Source organism: Mirounga angustirostris, unplaced genomic scaffold (assembly GCF_029215605.1).
Source record: "Mirounga angustirostris isolate CCGP_5_RB_7025 unplaced genomic scaffold, mMirAng1.0.hap1 SCAF_13, whole genome shotgun sequence".
Classification (NCBI taxonomy): domain Eukaryota; kingdom Metazoa; phylum Chordata; class Mammalia; order Carnivora; family Phocidae; genus Mirounga; species Mirounga angustirostris.
In genome coordinates, this window is record NW_026991721.1 from 88,701,228 (window position 1) to 88,724,900 (window position 23,673).

The window sequence follows — 23,673 nt, forward strand, 5'->3', positions numbered from 1 at the left end:
TCCCATTAACAAAGCCTTAATTAACTTAGAGTTCCTAGCTATCTCCACACAAGGAAAGAACAGTAACTTTCTTAAAGCATATCTCATAATTAGACTTTAAGTGAACACATTAAAGCATTTTATTTTAGTGTATTTGTAGTTTCTTAGGGGTTTATTAATAAAACTGCCTGCACAAGAAGATTGTCTTTTTCTTTATCTTACTTTTTTTTTCTTTTTTGTTCTCTCTTAACAGAATATGACCCTCCAGGATATCTCTACCAGGGGTCAGATATTAATGGGCAGATGGTGGAATACACTACTCTGCCTGGCACAAATCGGGTAAATGGGAATGTTCATGGAAGCTTCATAAGCAATGGAGGTCTCAGCAATGGCTGCTCCCATCTTCACCATAAAATCCCTAATGGAGTCAATGGAATCATGAATGGGAGCTTAAATGGAGGGCTTTACTCGGGGCATACAAGCTCACTAACCAGGACACATGTGGATTTTGAACATCCCCGTCACCTAGTAAATGTAAGAGACCTAATTATAAATACAGCCTCCCTATGCCCCATGGTGCCAGGGAGCAAGAACAGGGTCAGCCTACTTGGCCTTTGTCAACACAGCAATCTCATGGGTTTATTAGGCTGGAAATACTATGTATTACTGGCAACCCCTTGATCCAGAGTAATCTTTGTAAGCTTTCTATTGTCAGGTGATAGTTACGTTCATCAATTTGGTTTATGTTTTAAAATTATTTCACAGTGAAAGCGGAATACCAGTAACGAACTGGCTGGAAGTTATTCTTGAGAGATGGAAATCCCATTAGGCGTAGAGTGGACCCAGTACTTTCAATTTGCCTTATTAAGAGCAGAGTCTGAAAACTCGTATGCTTTAGCGGAGTCAGGCAGATCATGAAATTGAGCAAAACAAGTCGGGAATGAGACAGAAGCAGTGGCGGCGATAACAATCTGGAGAGCGCCAGCTACAACTCAGTCCAGTTATTGACACGCAGGACTGAGGGTCCGGGGTTACCGGGTTTTCTGACTTTTTCAAAACATCTTGTAAATCTAGGTGCAATTGCCAGATTTTTTACATGTTGGCAACTGATTGCAATTCTTGAAAGCATTGCGGAGGCCACGTGGAACCTGTCTGCAGGCCACCAGATTGTGACTTCCAACCTATAGTGAGTTTCTTTTGTTAGTTGTGTCCAACGTGTGGTAGGGGTGTTGCCTGTAAGATTTTGCCTTTTATTTATTTATTTATTTATTTATTTATTTATTTATTTATTTATTTATATATTTTTTATTTTTTTTTAAAAGATTTATTTGAGAGAGAGAGAGAGGGAGGGAGGGAGAGAAAGTGCAGGGGCAGAGGGAGAGGGAGTCCAAGCAGACTCTGCACCAAGTGCAGAGCCTGACGCGGGGCTCAATCTCACCGCCCTGAGATCATGACCTGGGCCGAAACCAAGAGTTGGATGCTTCACCGACTGCACCACGCAGGCGCCCTGGGATTTTTGCCTTTTATAATATTAGTGTTCTTTAGCCCGAAGGAGTGATTGATACACCTTGAAAAATACTTTATTTCACGGATAACTCAGTGATATAGTTTAATTTTTGAAATGGGAATAGAATGACTAGCATATTTTATATTTATGTTGGTTAGAGGTTCTCTGCGTTAGGAAGTTTCATTTATTACATTGTTTGGATGTGCATCCACGTTATTTTTCAATCAGATGGGTGATATGTTTAGTTGCACTCATTGTGCAATTAAGCACTCATTGAAGTTTTTGTCATTGTTCTGATTACAGATAAATTTGCCATAACCCACGAGGTGCTAAAATTTGAAAAGGTTTTGAGTTTTTCATCCTCAACTTCAACAAAGATTTATTAAAATATTACATTGGGAGAACAAAACTATAATATATATTTGTATCTTAAAGCTGGACATCTAATGGGTTTTGTGTGATCTAGTTTTAGTGTATTGTAGAAAAATACCTAATTTGCTTGAGTGCATCTTGTTACCAAAAGAGAATAATGATTTCATTATTTTACATGGAAAGACATGGCTCATATTCAGACTTTGTAAACTTTTTTGGTCACCATTCCTAGTCCAAACTACTAACAGTGTCCAAGAAACAAAAGGAGAAAACACTAAGGTTTGAATAGCACATGCTATTTCCATAAGAAGAAAAAAAATAAATCTGATGTTTGAGGATTTGGAACAACAGTTTGGGTTTTTTGAACAATGAATTGCTATTTAAATAATGGTTGCCCCTTTAGGTGTACAGTTTTAGAGGCTATCATCTGTGGTTTTTACTCACTAGTTTTCTTGTCTTTTCTGGGTGGGAGGAAATGGGGAAATTTTCAAAATACTGGCGATCATAAAAATCATCGAGTTAACTTTGATATGTTTAGTATTCAACTAATCACATTACCCCGTAGGTTAACTTCATTTTGTGAAGTTTGGAGCTTATGGAGCTTATGCTCAAAGACTGAACATAGCAGAGGATATTCTTTCTCGCAATGTTTTCTTAAAAATTCCTGTTGCTAGTTGGATCAGGAATGTTGAGAGACGTTTTCAGTGCTTTTGGTTTGCTTAGATTCTGGCTGTTGTTATGAGATGAATGGAAATGGAAAGTATTCTGGGAAAAACAATTGCCTGAACTTTCTTTAACCTTGAAGAACTGCTCTGGGTTTGGGTGCAGTGTGACAACCTCTCCCACCCTTATCAGACTCAGTTCTGCTGTTTTTCATCTGAAAGCAGAATTTTTACTCTGACCAAAAGCTGGTTCAATTCTGAACATCAGTTGTGAAGAAATCTTGCCATTGTATATGTCAAGCAAGCGTTTTACAATGAGGTATGTGTTAATCTGGGCATTTTTCTTAATTGCCGGGCAGTTTCCGCCAAAAGCAACATCAAAATATTAATCCTCCCCTCCAAGTCATTGCTGGCTGAGAATCTACTCCATCTGGAAAAATAAAACATGTTTTAAAACTTAGTGTAGTCAAGTGAACAGACCTAATTGAAATAATTACAGGAAAATGAAGATGGGTTTATCTTGTGACATCATTCAAACAGATTTCCACCCTGTTTCTCCAACTGGCATCACGTAAAATTCTTCTGTGACTGCTAGAAAAGTAAAAATGAACAGGAGGTTCTAATGTACAGTGCATTTGGGGCCCAGTAGATTTGAACCACTGAAACGGAAGTGACTAAATTTCTCCATTTCTTTGGCTCCTTTCAGGACAAAAATACATGGAAAAAAAACCATGGCCGGCAGTTTGTAGAGTGTAGTTTCAGTGTTGTATGGAACTCATTTGTAACTATTGGTAAGGAATGATAAGCATAACCTTGTTGGGGGGGTTGGTTAAAATACATCGTGTAGGGCGCCTGGGTGGCTCAGTTGGTTAAGCGACTGCCTTCGGCTCAGGTCATGATCCTGGAGTCCCGGGATCGAGTCCCGCATCGGGCTCCCTGCTCGGCGGGGAGTCTGCTTCTCCCTCTGACCCTCCTCCCTCTCATGCTCTCTGTCTCTCATTCTCTCTTCGCAAATAAATAAAATCTTTAAAAAAAATAAAAATAAAAATAAAATACACCATGTAGGCGTTCATCATTGGCCTGGCTTCTCCGTTTGGGGCTGTTTGGTTATGAGTCTGTGGTACCTTCACAATGTGTGTTTCTCTTTCTCCCTGTACTTCCGTCCTGACCAGGGTGGTGCAATGTACATGGCAGTACCTCGGACGGACCCGTCGGAGTGCGTTAGCTGTCGAAACTGTCGCAACAATAACAGGTACATGGCTCTGTTTGCAAGGGTTGCTGGGAATACAGTGTAGGACTCTTCTTCTGCCCCCTTCACCTAAGGAAATTCTTGACGTTTATGTACGCTATAAATCTCAGAATATGGAGACTTAAGTGTAGGGCTGTTACTAATTTTTTAGCCCTGCTTTACAATTTTCACCTTTCTGGGCCTTGGGGTCTTGAGATAGATGGACAATATTAAAGACGTGTTTCTCACTGAGATGTTATTAAAAGGTTTGATGTTTCTGAAATCTTTAGAGTCATTTCTATATACAGACTTTGTCTTTTCTCACCTGTTCTTTTCCGCTCTGTGTTGTGAATGAGAGCACGTTTGAATGTTAGGGGACAAACCCTGTGTATAAAGTAAGGTGTTTTTATGGTAATATTACTGAAATTTTCCTACTGGATTATTCAGTACTTTTTTTTTTTTTTTTAATTCTTAAAACCTTGCAATAACTAAGTAGCAAAATCTTTTTTTTCCCCTTTCTTTTCATTTGGGGGGGTTTAAAAAAATTGTAAGAGGCATATGTACTCACAGTATTTCAAACAAGATAGGAATATGTAGAGTAACATGTAGAGTAATGTGTAGAGTAACAATTTTGACAATATCCAGGAAACTTTCAGGCTGCCTCTATATATAGTAACTCCAAAAGATTATCAGATTTTCCGTTGTATTAAAGTTATGTCCGGGGCGCCTGGGTGGCTCAGTTGGTTAAGCGACTGCCTTCGGCTCAGGTCATGATCCTGGAGTCCCGGGATCGAGTCCCGCGTCAGGCTCCTTGCTCGGCGGGGAGTCTGCTTCTCCCTCTGACCCTCCCCCCTCTCATGCTCTCTCTATCTCATTCTCTCTCTCAAATAAATAAATAAAATCTTAAAAAAAAAAAAAAGTTATGTCCATCAGAAACCTTCGTTCTTTTTCTCCCAGTAACAACGGTATTGGGTGACATGGTCCCAGAAGCCCTGCCCAGCTCTAAAACTCTACAATTTAACAACTGTGTTAGAGTTAGTACATTAAATAATGAGTATGACTGGAGTTTGGATATTTCATTATTGAAATGGGGGTGGGACCTATATTTTTTGAATCAATTACAAGGTTAAGAGTTGTGTCTGGAAGTTACCAAAACCAGAACTTGGAAGTGGCCAGTCGACCAATCAACTATAGACTTGGCAATACATTGCTCAGCATGTGTTTTGAGAGTTTCAGAGCAAAAGCAATAAATCTTCCTGGAGATTTGTCCTTATCATTTACTTAGCCCATCTTAGGGTGTCTGTGTTAGCAAGAGCCATCTGCCTATTTTGTGTACTAAGATTGTTTGTTACATTTTTTAAATTCTGTCTGACCTAGCTACATTTTAAGATGTTTATAACACTGAAGCCACGTTTTTTGTCCTGAGCTGGTTGTAGGCTTTACCACATTTTGTTAGGAACATGCTAAAGATGCTTCATACACCTGGTAAGTAATCAAATAAACTTAATTAAAACAAATGGTATTGCCTAAAAACGTAATGCATTTTCTTTTGTGATTCTTGTGGCCATCAGTAGATCTCAATTCAGCATTGGCATTAAAGCGATGTTGCAAGAGAACCTCTGGCTTGAGAATAAGTAGACAGACATAGGCTTTGCCACTGCTTAAATCCGTGATCTTGGGAAAGTTATATAATCTCTCTGTGGCTATTTTCTTATCCGAAAAATGGAAAATTGCCCTAGGAAATGTAAAATCATCCCAACATAGTTTGATGATAGATTTTGGTAATTTGCTGCTAATCACGTCTTTATGATGAAGTTAGCATCCTGGTTACCAATAAGACATCCCATTTCCTTAAAAGAATTTTTATGACCGATATGTACCATCTTGCATTCATGGCCATTTGTATATTTGTGTGAGTGAATGTGTGTGTGAGTGAGTATATGTGTATAGTGTTGGGGGCTTTTGTTATACTTGTTTTGTTTTGTTTTGTTTTCCCTTTAAGACAATGGACAATTATAGTTCTATTAATTTTTCAAGTTGATGACTTGCATTTCATGTGTGGGGGTTTTACTTTTATCTGGGAACCTAGGTGCATTCTCTTTAGCCTGAGAAAACCAGCTTCTGTTTCTCTCTGGCTTAAATTTACTTCTTCCTACCTGAGAGTCTGCCTATTTAGGGCAAGTCTTGACTTGCCTGCATTGCCTCCAAGATTAGCCAGATGACTCACCTGGCTCCCAGGAGCCATTATGTGATTTTGATGCTTAGTGATTGGCCAGATAAATATCAGTAAGTACCTACCTTCAACTCTGGAAAATTGGAATCATTAAATTTAAAGCTTCTAACTCTTTTGACTTTGAAATTGAAAACAGGTATCTTTGCTTAAGATCCCCCAACTGGCAAAATTTATAATAAGCTTTGAATGCTGAGAGGTAGATATGCAAAATTTTAGTCAATTTCCACTTTTAGAATATTGACATTACTAACAATACATTTGCATTTCCTAATGCCAGTTGAACTAATGTGTGCACAAAAAGAGACATAATTTCAGTTAAGTTATATAAGGGCTTACCTAAGGGTGAATACAGGCACACCTCATTTTATTGTGCTTTGCTTTATTGCACTTTGCAGATACTGTGTTTTTTGACAAATGGAAGACTTGTGGCCCCCATGCATCAAGCAAGTCTGTTGGCCCCCATTTTCCAATAGCATTTGCTCACTTTGTGTCTCTTTCACATTTTGGTAACTCCTGCAGTATTTCAAACTTTTTCATTATTCTATCTGTTATAGTGACCTGATCAATGATTGAGACTCACTGAAAGCTCAGATGATGGTTAGCATTTTTTAGCAATAATGTATTTTTTAATCAAGGTATATACATGTTGCTTTAGACATAATGCTATTGCATACTTTATAGACTAAAGTAGAGTGTTAACATAACTCTGTGTGCACTGGGAAACCAACAAACTCATTTGACTTGCTCTAGCGGGATATTTGCTTTATTGGCAGTGGTCTGGAAGCAAACCCCATTCTCCCCAAGGTATGCTGATAGTGTGGTTCAGTGGTTCTCACACCTCAGCATATGTTAGAATCACTTGGAGCAGTTGTGAAAACACAGATTACGAGGCTCTACCCTTAGAGTTTCTGATTCAGTAGGTACAGGGTGGGGCCTGAGAATTTGGATTTCTGATGAATTCCTACGGATGCTGATGCTGCTGGTCGTGGGACCATGTTTGAAGAACCACTGGAATAATTGGGCTGGTGAAGTACAAGTGCAGGGTAGCAGGATATAAAATGGAAAGCTGGACCGAGTTTATGTCACGGATCATCCTGTCACGGTTTAATAGTTTATTTAATAAACATTTGTTGGGCGCCTGCCACGTACTGGGTGCTGGCCCAGGTCCCACCTCCAGAGAGCCCATAGTCTAATCATAGTGATTCACAGCAGAGCTCTAAATACAGTGAGTAGGGTTTGAAGAAGCACGTTAAATCTTGTAGTTTTACGTTTAAGGAATGGAAAAAATCCCTATTGTTTCAATAATAAAGGTGCAGGAGGGATGTGAGATTTTGTGTGTGTGTGTTAATCAAGAGTGGGGGATATTGGTTAAATGTTGAAAAACAATGGGCTAATTGCATCATATTTCTCTGGAAGGATTTTGAGAAGAGGAGCCATGTATTTGAGAGATGTGTTTAGGCTTGATTAGCAGTAGCACTACACAGGTGGGATTGCAGGGAGGAGACCAGTCTGATGGTTTCTATAACAAAGACCTTAGCTTTTGTGCAAGGAGTGGGGATAGAAAGGAAGGGATGAGGGAGGTTCTAGTGTGGGAATCTTTTTTTTTTTTTTTAAGATTTTTTGGGGAGGGAGGGGCAGAGGGAGAGAGAGAGACAGAACCTCAATCACGCTCCCCTCTGAACGTGGAGCGTAATGTGGGGCTCTGTCTCACAGCCCTGAGATCATGACCTGAGCCGAAATCAAGAGTCAGATGCCTAACCAGCTGAGCTACCCAGGTGCCCCTAGAGTGGGAATCCTTAGGACTTGGCCATTGTCTGGTAGGGATCTAGAAAAAAAGAAAGGCTCAAGATGAGTAGAAAGTTTCAAGCATGGATGGCATAGTAATTGCCGTGGTCATAGTCATAGAAATAAGGAACTTAAGGGGCACCTGGGTGGTTCAGTCAGTAAAGCATCTGCCTTCAGCTCAGGTCATGATCCCGGGGTCCTGGGATCAAGCCCCACTTTGAGCTCCCCGCTCAGTGCAAAATCTGCTTATCCCTCTCCCTCTGCCCCCCACCCCCACTTGGGCTCGCTCACACTCTCTCTCAAATAAATAAATAAAATCTTGGAAAAAAGAAAGAAGGAACTTAATAAAATGACATATTGAGGAAAGGTGATGGATTTGGTTTTGGGCATTTAGAGTTCTAAGTACCAGTTGGATATCTAAGCCAAGGAGACAGATGAAAATGCCGCTGTTGGGTTCAGGGGGTAGATTGGAACTATGAGACATACTTAGGAATTTGCATCTAAGTGATAAAACTTAAATATGGGTGGGATCACTAAGGGAGACAGTAGCTATGTCTGATTATTTTTAGTTATTTAAGGCATTGTTTTTGCCTTATTTCATAAATATTTAAAGTGATCAGACGTCCTTTTTATAAGGCGTTCTCTCTTTTATTATTTTTTGCTTATGGGCTTGAAATGTCCTCAAGGAGGGGTGCCTGAGTGGCTCAGTCGGTTAAGCATTCGATTCTTGGTTTCAGTTCAGGTCTTGATCTCAGCATCATGAGTTCAAGCCCCACATGCTGGGCTCCATGCTGGGTGTGGAGCCTACATTAAAATAATAATAATAATAACAACAACAACAAATAAAGCATCAGATTCTGGTGCTGTTATTTGAAATGTCTTCGAGGAGATGATGCAAGGGTTGTGATAGCATAAGGAGAGTGAAAGGAAAAGGTGTTCATTTATTCATTCAGCAAACATTTGTTGAAAGTCTGTAGTGGGCCAGACACCCAGCTAGGTCCTGGAGGACAGTAAGCAAACCAGGCATTGTCCCTGCCTGGTTTGCTCACTATAAGTGAGGTTATAGTTTGATGGGGAGACATAACCTTTTTTCAAAATGATACAAATAAATCATAAAAGCGACATTTTGCTCTGAAACTCTGAAGAATTTGTAAAACTAGGTAAAAGAGAAGGGATAGGTTTAAAACTTTCCAGGCAAAGACAAGGTACCATTTATGCAAAATCTGTAAAGCAGAATGCCAGAATCCAAACAGAGCTTCAGGAAGACTAGTGTGGCAGGAACCAAGCAAGCGAAGGGGTCAGAGGTAAAAGGTGAGTGAAAGTAGGTCATACAGAGCCATGGTGAGTCAGCAAGAGATTTTAAGTATGACAGTATTGTGCTAGAACATTCTGGATGGAGTTTGGAGAATAAATTGGATGGGGCAAGAGAGGATACAGGGGACCAGTGAGATGGCTGTTGCAATAGCTCAGAGGAGAAGCCGTGCCCTAGGACGGTTGCAGTAGACATGAAGAGAAGTAGATGAGTTTGCAAGATTTAGGAGGTGCCAATTAAAAAAAAAAAAGACACGAGGGATTGGTTGAGGAGGCCAACGGGGCTATCTAGGTAACTGCGTGCAACCACTGAGCTAGGAATCACTGCAGGAGATGAGAAGAAACTGTTTACCCCTTGGCACACCCTTGGGAGTCATCCTTTTAGACCCCACATCAAACTCACCTTTACCCAGGGTGGCTCTCGTATTCCACAGATGCCTAAGAACTGAGGAAGTCTTGCTTAGGGCCTGCGCCTTCTGCAATCTTAGCTGCATAGTGTCCTGCCATGCCTTCTTGGGTTTAAACTTAAATGTATTTTGTAGAGTGGGCTCTCAAGAAACAAGTCAGTGCCAGCCTTAGACCCCTTTTATCATCCCCTCTGTTTTGGTAATAACGATCTGGAGAGAAAATGTTGCCTTTACTGTCTAAATTGGAGTACTGATGTGAAAATGTGAGAACAAGTAAGAGGGGAATGTACATTCCAGCATCTGTGGAGTTTTATTTGATTCTAGCGTTTTTGTGGCATGTTGTAAATGACTGCCTGCTTCACTGTATTCAGCTAATTTGAACGCTTTTCACGTTTTAAGAATGATATGTAATAGGTCACCATGGACAGCTAGAAAGAGGCATATAGAATGCAGCTTTGTGAGGAGCCAGACCCCTACACTAAAGACTTAATTGAGAAATCCTTGTACATTTCAAGAATGTAACAGATTTTAATCAAATAAATCAAAAGCTTTCTATCCTCCTTCTTCTCTTCTCCCCTCCTCAATTTAAAAGGCAGTGACACAGTTCTGGATATGTAATCAACTGGGGTTTGTCAGTTGCTTGGCTAGTTTAATGGGAAAGGACGTTAAATTCTGCCTGTTTACTATCAGTCTTGATAATTTGTAGAAGAGTAGAGAGGACACTGATGGAATTCACAGACAAACGAACTGAGAGGTCCCATCAGGAAGGAACAAGAAATTAAGGGTCCTAAAGAGATTGGAAGTGGGCAGGAAGTATCCAAGTAAAAATCAGCTTGGAAATATGCATATAATCCATCTGGGAAAAAAAGCGCAAGCTATACATGGCTGATGGTCAAAAGGGGAAATCAAATTACTTAGTGCCTTAGGAAGCACAGATACCATGAATGATCTCCAAGGTTTTGCCTGATGACAACCTTGAAAGTCTATGTGTTGCTGGGCTTGGGGACACTCTTTCACCAACTTGGAACCTTCCACACAGATAAAAATAGTGTGTAGAGATGAGCATGCAAACATTTTGTTATAGTACTGGTTCTTTCTGGCTACGAGTTGAGCTACCCTGCTGGTTTGTTAAGTTTGTGCAAATGACTACTTATTGAGTATGCCTAAATTCTTTCCTCCAGCAAGTGAATTTGTTATGATTCAATCCGTCTCCTGTAGCTGATCACATAGCTACTCCAGATCTAAGCCATAAAAACTAAAGGCAGAAAACACACAAAATCTAAAACTTCGTTTCTTTTCCATCTGTGGTAATCTTGCCTAGTTCTCTAAGAAAAAAATTTCACAGCACTGTGTCTGGTTTTTAAAATTGCTCAGTACCGGGGCACCTGGGTGGCTCAGTTGTTAAGCGACTGCCTTCGGCTCAGGTCATGATCCCAGGGTCCTGGGATCAAGCCCCGCATTGGACTCCCTGCTCCGCAGAGAGCCTGCTTCTCCTTCTCCCACTCCCCCTTCTTGTGTTTCCTCTCTCGCTGTCTCTCTCTCTGTTAAGTAAATAAATAAAATCTTTTAAAAAAAATAAATAAAATTGCTCAGTACCTTCCTTTTGGGGAAGTTCTATATTTCCTACTTATAAGATGGGAGACCGAGGGCCTGTTGTCAGGGAGTCAGGTGGTTAGGATAGGATATTTTGTTTTTGTTTTTTGGTCTTTTATTTGTAAGCATGCGTGTGAACTTCTCATGTTCAGTAATGTACTCAGTCATTTATTGTCACCTATTATGTGACAATCACCAGTAATTTAATTCCCAAAGGGCAGCTCCCATTCTGAGACTGGGGTCTTTGCATCCAATAAAGAGTATGCCATGAGAGTGGGGGACAGCCATGGCCATTGGGGAATGTCATCAGGGTTCTGTTGCATAGTAACTGATGAGCCTCCAAAAATAAGGGCTGGGCCAGCAAAATGACAGAGACACTGAGGCAAGAGGAAACAGAATGAGCTGAATATTAAAACAAACCACCACCAAGATGTGACCATTTCAGAAGTCTCAAGAACATACTCACAAACATAAGTGTCACACATCCAAGAAATTCATGAATAACCAGTCTTTGCCCTCTAGGGATAATGAAAAGAGGAAACTTAATGCACAATTTGTGCAGGTATCTAATCGGAGTAATTCGGTATGTAATCATGCTTAACAAATATCCAACTGTGTATACAGAAATGGAACACTTCACTAGAAAATATTTCAGAGGTCCTAGGTAATTTTGCTAGAATGTCCAAAATACATTTAGTCAAATACTAAAGGAACGTACTCATCCAAGCACAATTCTATGCCACTACTCCCATCTCTTGTTTCCTAGTGTGTGCTCTTCATTTGGTTGGTTCAAGAATATTATTTTTATGACGCTGTAATAGTCATTTTTCCATCTTACAGGTTTGTCAGGTCTTTCCTGTTAACTGAAAGATATCTTGGTAAACTAACAGGTCCCAGACCACCTGAATTCGTTTTAGCACACATTTTTGTATGTGGCAAGATGCCCAGAGTTCTATTTACTCAGTGTTTTTAAACTTAAAATTAAGAAAAGTAGTTTCATTGAGCCAGAGACAACTCCGTGAAAACCTTCATTCTACCTTAAGCCAATAATAACTGCAATTGAAGGGTTATTTGAGAAGCCTAAGGTAGTGAAATTACAAAGTCTTTGACTATATGAACTGTAAAAATGTGCACTATAAGAGCATCTTGATGAATGTCAGATATTTGCAGATATACTCATTCGACCTGTTCTCTTTCACTGCCTATAGATTTGGGTCTTTATATTTTTTTTATGTGATTACCTGATAAGCTTTGGAAATTTTAGTTCAAGTATTAATCAGTAAAATTGTTCTCACATGCTAAATTCCTAATTCTATTCAGAACAGGTGTTATATTCCTTTTTTATTTTATTTTTTAAATTTATTTTATAAAGATTTTTATTTGAGAGAGAGTGAGTAAAGGAGAGAGAGAGAACATGAGCAGGGGGAGGAGCAGAGGGAGAAGCAGACTCCCCGCTGAACAGGGAGCCCAACACGGGGCTTGATCCCAAGACTCCAGGATCATGACCTGAGCCAAACGCAGACATTTAACCAGCTGAGCCATCCAGGCGCCCTATTCCTTTTTTATATACTTTGCTCTCTATGCTGTGTCTTAGCACATAACCCATAAGTTGAAGCCATTTTTATGCCAACACATGTAGATACCTGGAATAGAACGTAATTATTTACATGTGGTTATCTAAATGGTTAATTCCTGATGATTAGGAGTTAGGATTTGGTGTACTAGAAAACTTTAAATCAGTTTGGTTTATCCTGTTGGAAAGTGGGTAATCTAACTCAAAGGATGATCTTACTCTCAACACCGTTCTGTGAATTGAGTCACAATTCAGAACAAAAGTGAACAGTGACTGTCATCTCCTATTTCACTTAGCTGAAAAATAGATACCAAGAAATAGGGAATAGTAAAATTGTACTTTTTTTTTCTTTTTAAATATATGTCATTTATTTTAAAACATCTTGTGTATTTAATCTGTGTGTTTATTCCAACACAGAACAACCAGGTTATCATCCGTCATAGTTGGCCATGGCCCCTCTGTCTTGGCCATCCCTTCGGTCCTGCCCCACGCATGTGATTCACCTAGGTGCCTCAAACTCAGACTGTTAGGGCTGCCCTCACACTTCATTTAAAAATCTCATCCTTTGCTTTAAATGCAAGAAATGAACAGAAAAAAAGAAACTAAAAGGAAAGAAACAGAAGAATTTAAGGCTTCTTACTCTCCGGTGAGTCTTCATTATTTTATGTTAACATGATGAAATTTCATTCATCTTCTATCTACCTAAACAAATTATTAATTTATAAAATTTTGTTTTTAGGGAACTTCCTTGGTTTTTCTAATACTGGCAAGTATTTTTTTGTTTTCCCTACAGTTTAGCTTTGCTTCTTTTAAATGAAAACTTTTCTTTCTGACCTGATGACCCCTTTTGGTCTTTTAGGTTTCTGGGACCTCTGTGTGTGACTTCCAGATTCTTGCAGAGAAATGAGGCATCAAGCCAGAAGCTCAGTTAGTTTTACAGCATCACCGTCAGGAACTTTTTTTTTTTTAAGGACCTGACTGTGTGTGCTGTATGTCTGTCTCACTGTTTTAAGAACTTTCTCTGACACTGAGGACAGTCATTGCCTGCCCTCAAGGAGATTGAAGTTTAAGTCAGACAACTTTGAAACCAACAGATAAAAGGAAACCCAGACAACAGAGCCAGTATTGAACAAGGACGGAGATGACTACTACAGGGATACAAAAAGCTTCAGGGGTAAGTATATCTGATCATTCTCACTTTAATGGACATGTCTTACCTTAGTATTGGGCATTAACAAGGTATTACAAGGTATTTTCCAATTAGTTTAGTCATGGCTCCCTCTACCCCCCGATAGTGAATTTACTTGCTTAAGAAAAAGGATAGTAAAAAAAAAAAAATCTGATGTTTTCGAGGTCCTACTGTGTGCCATGAACTATGTGCTTGGTGCTGGACATTATGACTTGAATCAGAGTCCCGTATATATCAGTACTTTACCACTTCCTAGACCATTTTTAACTCCATTCCTTCTCTAGGGTTTTGTGTTATTTTTGTCACAGGTTTTCGTTCTACAAATAATTAAAATCCTCTATGACATTATAGTTCCTGTTTTTTGAAGTCAGTATTTATTCAGAATTCCTAACACTACCTTTCTTCTTGTTCCTTTCTGTATTTCCTTTCTTGCGTCTGCTGGCATTCATTTCCTTCAGCTTGAAAAACTCTGATATTTCTTATAATACAGATCTGATGGTCACAGATTCTCCCAGTGTTTTGGTCTGAAAATGCCTTCAGTTCATCTTCCTTTTTGAAGGACCCTTTTTGTAGTTTATTGAATTCCAGGCTGGCAGTTACTTTCTTTTTGTACTTTAACAGTGTTGCATTATTGCTTCTGTCCTTTCTGGTGAAGAATCATCTGTGCAGCTAGTACTGTTCCCTTTTAAAGTAATAATGTCTGTTTCTTCTGGCTGCTTTTACAATTTTCACATTGTATTTTGCTTTCAGCAGTTTAATTATTCCCATCCAAAAGTGTAATTGTCTTTGTATTTATTCTGCTTGGTGTTCATATGACTTCTCGAATCTGTGCTGGAGCTTTCATCAGTTTTAGCAAATTCTTAGCCCTTATGTCTCCAAATATGACCTCTGTCCCATTCTCTTTTCTCTCCTTCAGAGAGACTCCAACTATATATATATTTTTGAGCTTTTCGCTACACCTCCCATGTCTTTTAAGCTTCCTTCTATATTTCCCATCCTTTTTGTTGTACTTCAGTCTGAATGGTGTGCAGTGCCTGCTTCATGTGCAGTGGTCCTCTGTTCATCTGTGCCCAGTTAGCTCTTCACCCCATGTATTCAGTTCTCACTTTCAGTTATTCTACATTTTAGTATAGATATCCCAATAGTAAAGTCTAGGTCTCTGTTAAAATTCTTCGTCTTGTCATTGGTTTTCTTGAATATATGCATCCAGGTCTTTCAAAGTCTTTGCCTCCTAACTCAGTATATGCATCACTTATTTTTCTCTTGATATGCCTGGTAATTTTTTATGAATTCTGGGCATTGCATATAAAAACTCACAGAGGCTCTGGAGGAGGTTTTCTTCCTCCAGAGAAGGATTGGTTTTGGCAAGGGGCAAATCACTTTCATCCAATTAGGGATGGAGCTGTTTTGCTGCTGAGTTTCAGTGTCTATAAAAGCATTGTCTATTTCTACTTCATCATTATTTTTATAGCATAAACCTTCAAGGGTCCCAGTTGAACGTCTTTTTCTCTTTAGGAGACTCTGAACTCCAGTTTCTATCTTCCCAGTGCCATGAAAGTGTCAGGAGTCCTGCTTGGCTTCTTAGCTTTGCAGCCACCACCTTTTGCTTGATGTCTCAGCCTTTTCTTTTGCACTGAATTGGGCAAATGCCTCAAGAGGAAAAGTGGTATTGAAACTCAGGTTTACATTTACCTTCTCTCTGGAATCTCAGCCATTCAGGTGCTTGCTTTGGTAGTTGCCCTCTGATGACTTCAGCAGATTTAAAATAAAACTTTCTCCATCCTTTGTAGTTGTCCTTGGCAGGAGAGTTCTTCTGATACAAACTAATCAGTCATAGCTAGAAACCAGCAATTTAATTTTTAGAAGTTATTTCCAACAAATCATGGTAGCCATATAGATACCCCTGACCAGAGAGAATTCTGGTTTTGGGAAATCGGAATCCTTATTATTCTCTAACTCAATAATTGCTACCTAACGTAATTTCCTTGACTATTAGACAGTTGAGTAGGAAAGAATAGACACTGGTCTCTAGCTGGTCACATGGGAAGTGCTCTTTCTTATCAGCCACACATCTACTACCCATTTCACAGGTGAGTGCTGACAGTGTCTTTTATATCTTATTATATAACACTGCATCACACTGTAACTATTTGTTTACTCGTCCCATCTCCTCTGCTTGACTGGAAGCTGGAAATATGCTGTATTTACCCTTATATTTTTAGTGTCTACCACAGTGTCTGACATTTAGAAGTTGTTCAGCAGATGCTTTTAGAATAAAAGGTTCTTGTAGGTAAGGTTACTTATATAAATGGATAGTATCCATTAAATTTTCATTAGTAGTGTCTGAATTCAGAAAGGTGGGGTTTTTGTGGGGTTTTTGTTTTATTTGTTTTTTTTGTTTTGTTTTCTTTTGTTTTTGCCTCTGACCATGCCCCACATTTTGGGTAAATACCTTACCTAGAGTCTGTATTTGATCCCCATGAACTGAAAACATTCAGGGGGATTCTCATGTTCCCTGGGTGTTGGGACAGTGGAATAGACCTGACAAAATCCAAGAAGGAAAGAACCCAATAACACAGACATTATTAAAAGGCTGTCAGGAGATTAGTGCTCACCTTTGCCAGCATCCCAGGAAAGTTTTTAAAATTTAGAATAGAATAAAATGTAGCATGGGACAAATAAGGAATGCCATACTCTCCTGGAATCATGATCTATCTAGCCCAAAGCTCTGATTCTGCCTCCAGCAAACTTCCTTCTATACTAGTGCTTCCTTCATTTTTTATTGGCTTAAGACATGCATGGAAACAGTTGGGTTTTGTTTGAATCAGGTATATATTTCTTCTATATTATTAAAACTTAAAATATAGTCCTATTAAATAATCTGTTACTCAAACTATTCTGTACAAATGAGTACCTCACATACTTTGCTTTCATTTCAGGTGACAAGTATCTGAATTCCACTAAATGTATAGTAAGTATATTTCTCTATTTGAAATTAATATTGGACTTACTTAAATTAAGGATCTGGTTTACTGACAGATATCTTACTCTTTTTCAGGTTCAGATCTTTCTTCCTGTCTAGCATTTGGTATTTCCAATAACTTGAACCAACAGAGATGCTAGTAACATTTGCATGGATTCCTTTTACTGATTTTCATATGCCCCAGAAATGTACCATTCCATGTTAAAAAGGTGGAAATCCAAAGAATTCTTACCTTTATTCCCTAACATTGCCTAGCTACATCATACTACCAGTCAGTGCTATGTGTTTCCTACCTAATATACCTAAATCAAAACCAAATGAAATGTCTTCGTGAGACTCTTCTTAAAATTATGGAAATAAAAAATATATTTCTGTAATTCCAGCTTCTGTTAATGATGGAATAGCTCAATCATCCAAGGGTAATAATGATGAAATCTGGACCATTTGGAAGTATTGGAGAATAACCAGAAGCAGGCAGAAACTGAATAAATCTAAACTTGAAAGACAATGTCTGACATTTGTTCATGGATTTTTGCTGGAGGGCATTCTCCAGTCTTGGGTCAAGGACACAAACAGAAGGATGGAGTCAAGACCAACAGAACAACCAGAAAATTAGAGGGGAAGGAAAAAAAACAGTAAAAAAAAAAATACTATATGTGTGAAGAAATAGGAAAATGTGATACTTAGGGAACAAATGCCAATAGAAACAGACCCTGAGGTGACACAGCTATCACAATTAGCAAGCAGTAACTTAAGGCAGCTATTATAAATATGTTCAAGAACCTAAAGGAAGATAAACACACAATGAATTCACATATGAGGAATTGCAGCAGAGAAATAGAAACTATAAAAGGACCAAATGGAAATTCCAAAGCTGAAAAGTACAATTAACTGGAATGAAGAATTTACTGAATGAGCTTAACAGCAGATCGAAGACAACAGAAGAAAGAATCAGGGAACTAGAAGATCAATAGAAATTATCCAGTCTGAAGAACAGAAAGAAAACACGTATCTTAGATGAGGGCAGGAAATAAAAGTAGAGCAGAATTGAAATGCTCAGTGCTAATAAATTCTAGCAACTAATTCTGCAAAGAAAAAAATTAAAAAATAAACAAAACCTGGATTTTGAATGTCTGATCCATGTAGTGTTTTTTCAAGGGTGAGAGGGAACGTATTATCTGATTTCAAAACAGTGAGTTTTTGTTGGCTTTCATGAGATTAGTCCTCTCATGTGGCCATAGGTTTCTTAGCTCTCTGTTCTCTTCTTCTTCTTTTCCTCCCCCATTCCTTCCAGTGGCCAATGGCCTTTTTCTTCTGTGTGCTCTATTCAGGAACCAGTTAATTATGAAATGGAAGACAATTTCAGACATGGACCAAGGCAAAGGAAGCCTGTGAGATAGGTCCTCACATATGCTTTTTTTTTTTTTTAAGATTTATTTATTTATTAAAGATGTTGGGGAGAGACAGGGGGAGGAGAGTCTTAAGCAGACTCCGCACTCAGCATGGAGCCTGACTTGGGGCTTGATCTCACGACCCTGAGATCATGACCTGAGCTGAAACCAAGAGTCAGATTCTTAACCAATTGTGCCACCCAGGTACCCCACATTCAGTTTTATTCTTAAGTGATGCATTCTTCTGCTGTATTCCATTTTAACTGTAATTTTTGAGTTCTTAATATTTCAAATCATAGTGAATCATTTCATTATTTTTAAGCACTAATCTTTCTTAAGAATCTGTGAATACAAAATACCAACTGGTATTTCAAAATAAGTGTATTTTAATTATTGATCCCTCTAGACACAGTTCTGTTTCTTTTGGTTGTATTTCGTAGGTGTTTCACCAAAACTAACAGCACTTTCAGTGGCAGCCCGCTTCCTGTGGTCCCAGTGGTAGCACCTTATCCTCAGGATGGTTTGGAAATGAAGCCCCTCAGTCACATGAAGATGCCCGCATGTCTGGCTTCCACAGTCCCTGACTGTGGCCAGTCACCTGAGGAGAGTTTCAAAGATGACACGGCACCGAGACCTGCTCAGCATACTTGCTGTCAGGACAGTAAGAATGAGATCAACTCTGAGTGCACAGAAGATACAGCAGAGTTCAACAGAGGTACCGGGAGACATTATAAATCTTAAGTTTCTTGCTAGTCCTCAGTTAGCTAAGACCTATATGAGGGCAGTTACTTTCAGGACGTTCTCTCTGTGATCAACTCACATATTTCTTAAATACCAGGTGGGAGGTATTGGGTACTTCGAAAAAATGACTATATAAGGAATTCTGTGAAATTCTGTTATTCACGTCCTTCATCTCAGGCTGTTAATCCCATTACATTTTGGAAAATAAATCCAAATGGGCTTTGATTTGGTTTGTGCCTGAACAGTAGACTTGCTGGAAGAATGTATTTTATGATCATGGGCCTTTTTTATCGTTTGAGTTGCTTCTGGAGTTGTAGCCTTTCCTTAAAAGTGGTTATTTGTGGGGTTTTTAGGGGTTTGCTTTAGCCCTCAGGTGAACTGTACAACTGTTCATGAGAGCCCAACCTTATTTTAAATCTTTGAAACCTACTGTCTTTCTCAAAGTCAAACTCAACGTAACTGGGCTCTACATTTACTCGTTATTCTTTCTTTATTGCTCAAAGTAATGTTGTGAGACTGTTTTGTCAAAATCTGCCTTTCTGATTTCATAATGCTCCCAAACCTTTGTGTTTTTCAGGAGACAGCTGTGTCCATTCAGAAACAGAGAACAAAATTTTAAGTTGGAATCCTCTTATTCTGCCCCTTGTGTCCAAGGACTGTACTGAAAAGACCACCTGGTCTCCTCCTGGCATTCCTTTAGACAGCCCTGCAGGGATCCTTCAGCAACCCCAAGAAACCTGAGGGTGTGCAAATGACCAGTCATGTTCCCACTTCAAGCCAGTAACTGCACAAAACAGGCCTGGGGATGGACTGTGTGAAGGACATGAACTCAAGTCAGAGAAAATCATTATTTATTTTTTGTAGTAGTAATGTCCTATGAATGTATCTTAAAGTGTGTGCCCTTTTATATTATTTATGCCTTAAAATTTCCCTCTTCCTTCCTCCCCCTCAGTAGGAAACAACCTAATTTTGCGTAGTTTTCAATCATCTGAGAGCGGTGGGATCATTCCATGTTTCTGAGAACCTCAGTGGCCATAAGAGCTCCTCCTGCAAGGATCCAGCCTATTGGCCCATTTGGCTAAGAGGGAACTGAAGTTTTCAGATGGAAAGCTGTCCTTTGACGTATTGTGTGATCAGACTTTGTGAGAACATTGGAAGTCACGCTCAGTTGTAACCTAGTGTTTGTAATAGCAGGTGTCTTATGAATTGTATGAGTGCCTTCCAAAGAAGTGATAGGTGACTTGTTGACTCTCTGTCTGCACACGGGCACAAATGATGTTCGGTTTTCTAGGCACTAGTCACAGACGGTGTCATGAACATGGTTGAGGTTAAGGTCTGTGGGGTTATTGCCGTATGCAGATAGGGGACCACGGCTGGAGAGAAAAAGATAGCCCTCAGGTCCCACTGCATTAAAATTGGATTGGTTTATTAGATTGTCACTCTAGGGCTCCTTCTGACTGTTTCTAAGAGGGGGACAAAATGAATTTAAAGTGGCAACTTGGAAAGAAAGACCCACATTGTGCTCCCGGTGTCATGCCACCCGAAAATTATTATTTTTCAAGCTTCCAACATGGGCAACACTTGGAAGATGTGAGTGTCAGAAAAGATTTAATTTGGAGGGAAAGGGGTATGGTTTGAAATTTCCTGACTTTTTTTAGAATGTCGTCATTGTAAACACACACCTGAAGCTTTGGTTAGCAGAGCCCATAAATCACAGTTACGGCTCCTTCTGAGTGACAAGGACATTTGCAGCTGCCTTTGGAAGGCTTTTCTTCTCCACATCTAAAAAAAAAAAAAAAACCCACGAGAAAACACTACTATTTAATAGCTATTTTAATAGCTTAAGTCAAGCTTCAGTAGATCACTGCTTGTTTTTGGATTGTGCATCCCTTTGGGGAAAAAATTAGAAAATGATTCTCTTTATGTAGAGTCAGGCAGTTTCAGCATAAATGAAAAAAGTTCACAGTTTCCTGGAAACTGCAGTGAAATAGACTAGAATACTATGTTAATCAACTGTTTATGTAAATGCATCAGTATCCCCTTATATATGCCTACGTATCTTATAAATAGAGCTGTTAGTGAAATACGCTGTTTGAGCTGGGTCACTATGCAAGAATGACTTTGAGTAGAATGTAGTGAGTATCATTTCAGGGTCAGGTGTTAGGGATGCTGTAGAATCAAGTTCTGCATTCCCAATGTCCATACTTAGAGTATACTGAATTTATTCTTCATGTGGTGTAGATGCAATTAGCTTTGGAGGGGGATAGCTGCATCCCTTACTTGTGTGACTAACAAAGGACAGAGTCCTAGTGCACAGAATATGAAAACATACCCTGTGTTTTGCCAACCAAGATACAGCCATGCTGTCACAAAGGGGGTTTTAGAAAACTGGGGAGTAGATATTTGTGGGCAGTCATTTTGATTCAGGAAACAGAGGTGTACTAGCATGAGCCTTAGGTCATAAACTGCTTTTAAAGATTGAGTTTGAATATGGGATTTGTCCACTAGGAAGAGAAGACGACTTTATCTTTAGGGCAATCTCATTGTGGACTGCTTTTATTTATATTATTAGTAACGCTGTTTTAAGTGTTATCCCTTTTATTGTATTTTATTTATAAAAAATGCCTTTATATATTGAGACATATAAATATAAATATATGAATATATATATATAATTGCCTTACCGTTTAGGAGTTATGCATTCTCCCTAACCTTGAGTTGTTCGGAACTTGTATGACCTACACGGTCATCAACAGTCCTGCCTGGTGTCGCTTCCCCAGGAAGTCAGGACACAGCAGCATCTGCGGTGTGACCGCTGTATACCAGGCTCCGTGCTCGGTGCTGCTCTCTGCTATCTCGTTAACCCTCCCAACAAATCTCCAACACAGTCCCACCACCACAGAGCCTGCCTTTCAACCCGATTTACCCGGAGCCATAATCTGGGCTCCTTCCAGTTTTCCAGACTGCTTTCCAAAAGCATGCGGTTCCCTCTTGCGATGGAACCAGCCCAGTTCCGCATGCTCTCGCCCTCCCCTGCCGCGTGGTTCCTCTGACCGTGACCCCAAAGCCCAGAAGTTACCCTCTGTCCCACGTGGGCAGAGCTCCGTGCTTATCACTTGGTCTTCCCAGAGTCCCCGTGTCTCCCAGTGAAAGCCCTCACCACCACCACCCCACGCCTGGGAACCGGATCGTCCCTGGGCTTAGTGAGCACGTCATTGGTCAGGCCTCTTCGTGTTCCTTCCCGTCTTAGAATTCTCTGTGGTTCTTTGTTTTAGCGTCAAACTCCACCCCCGCTCCTGGTGTATCATTTCACTGTGTCCTTTTCCACTAGGTACCGATAGTCGGCTGATAGGTGCCGTACAGGATGTAAGTGAACTTGCAATGTTTAAACACCTTGTGAAGTGGTCTTTTACAAAAGCATTTCTTTCTGGGCTTTGTGTTTGTGCAGTGAGTCTGTGAAGACCAGTGCATCTGTATTAGGCTGACCATGTCACAGAGAGCTCATTCCAGGTAGAGTACTGCCAGGAACTTGACCTCATGGCTGGATTCCACCTGTGTTGCTTTGTTTTTTTTAAAGTAATGGCTTTGAGATGCATGTTTTTGTATCCTATTGAAAAGTGTTTTATTTTCCTGAAAGTTGTAATGTTATGTTTGGAACTGTACATATTTTAAATGATGTAGCGTTGACAGGTTTTATCTGGTTGATATGACTTTATATTAAAAGAGAACGCTGCTTTCCTGTAGAGTAGCACGTGAAGATGGGGACCGTCAGATACTCCCTGTTTGTAGAAAGCTGCTTATAGCTTGTGGTCGGGGTAGGCGTAGGTCTTCCTTGGAAATTCCTTGGAACCGCCATCCCCGTCCTCCCCTGAAAATCCCCATCGCACGTCCCAGAGCCACATGAGTTAATCCCTTCTGTTCTGACCGCAGAGATCCAGGCCCTGAAGGAACAGGATCTAGGCCAGCAAGTGTTTTATGGGGAGGCTGGGAGAATACCTGAGCCCAGGTGCCCACGCAGGCAGACCCCTCCTTGGGGGGCGGGGGGACAACTCTATCTCTTCGGAAGGAAGAGAGGAGGGATGGAGAGCAGCCTGAGGAGCATGGGGAGGAGTGGGCCCTTCTGGCCTGCTGTCTATGTTTACCATTCACTTAGAGCAACATCTGTGTGAACTCCTGGGCAGACATTTAGCCTCCTCAAGAAAAGCAGCCCTAAAAAAAAAAAAAAAAAAAAAAAATCAAAGTGTCTTGGCTCCGTTGACCAGACAGCCAACAGGGTCTTCGGCATGGGGTGGGGCCTTGTTATATTTCATTGCCCATGTTGAACTAAGCCTCCCTTAAACCTTAGCTCCAGTCCTGAGCACCTTGAGAGAACTTGAAATCCCTTTTCTAATAAAGTCTGAATCTGTGAGAACCTAAGAAGCAATTTCCGTTTCTGTTTCCCGTCTCCTTTCAGGCACCACTCATCCCTGGCAGGGTCGTCCTCTGGTTCTTGCTGCTACTTCTCCTCCGAGGCCCCTGCCGAGGCAGCTCGGAGTCCCGACTCTTCTAGTCGGTTGAACAAGCATTCATTTGTGTTTCACCCAGATTTCGCACACACACACACACACACACACTGGAGCCCGTGAGTCATGCTGACAGCTCACAGAGTACGACTCTGGAACAGCCCCCATCCCCTGTCAGCCCCGGGCCTGGTGGCAAGCAGCAGTATCTGGAATACCT

The 23,673-nt window shown here is 40.1% G+C and overlaps 1 protein-coding gene across 13 annotated transcripts in view; it reads left to right on the forward strand.

Moving 5' to 3' along the window:
* Positions 1–23,373, forward strand: part of CDON (cell adhesion associated, oncogene regulated) — a 116,002-nt gene extending 92,629 nt beyond the window's left edge. For 7 of the 13 annotated variants that reach the window (XM_045894732.3, XM_064577255.1, XM_054512198.2 and 4 more), the window contains 4 exons: positions 233–513; positions 3,693–3,772; positions 18,654–18,928; positions 19,532–23,373. In XM_045894732.3, the coding sequence (XP_045750688.1) occupies positions 233–513; positions 3,693–3,772; positions 18,654–18,928; positions 19,532–19,695 (800 nt within the window). In that variant the 3' untranslated portion in view covers positions 19,696–23,373. Of the gene's footprint in view, positions 1–232; positions 514–3,226; positions 3,312–3,692; positions 3,773–13,067; positions 13,297–13,389; positions 13,417–13,509; positions 16,811–16,897; positions 17,498–18,653; positions 18,929–19,531 lie in introns of those variants that run through there. The other 6 variants (XR_010407041.1, XR_010407040.1, XR_010407039.1 and 3 more) reach the window with 6 other exon arrangements.
* Positions 23,374–23,673: the final 300 nt, after the last annotated feature.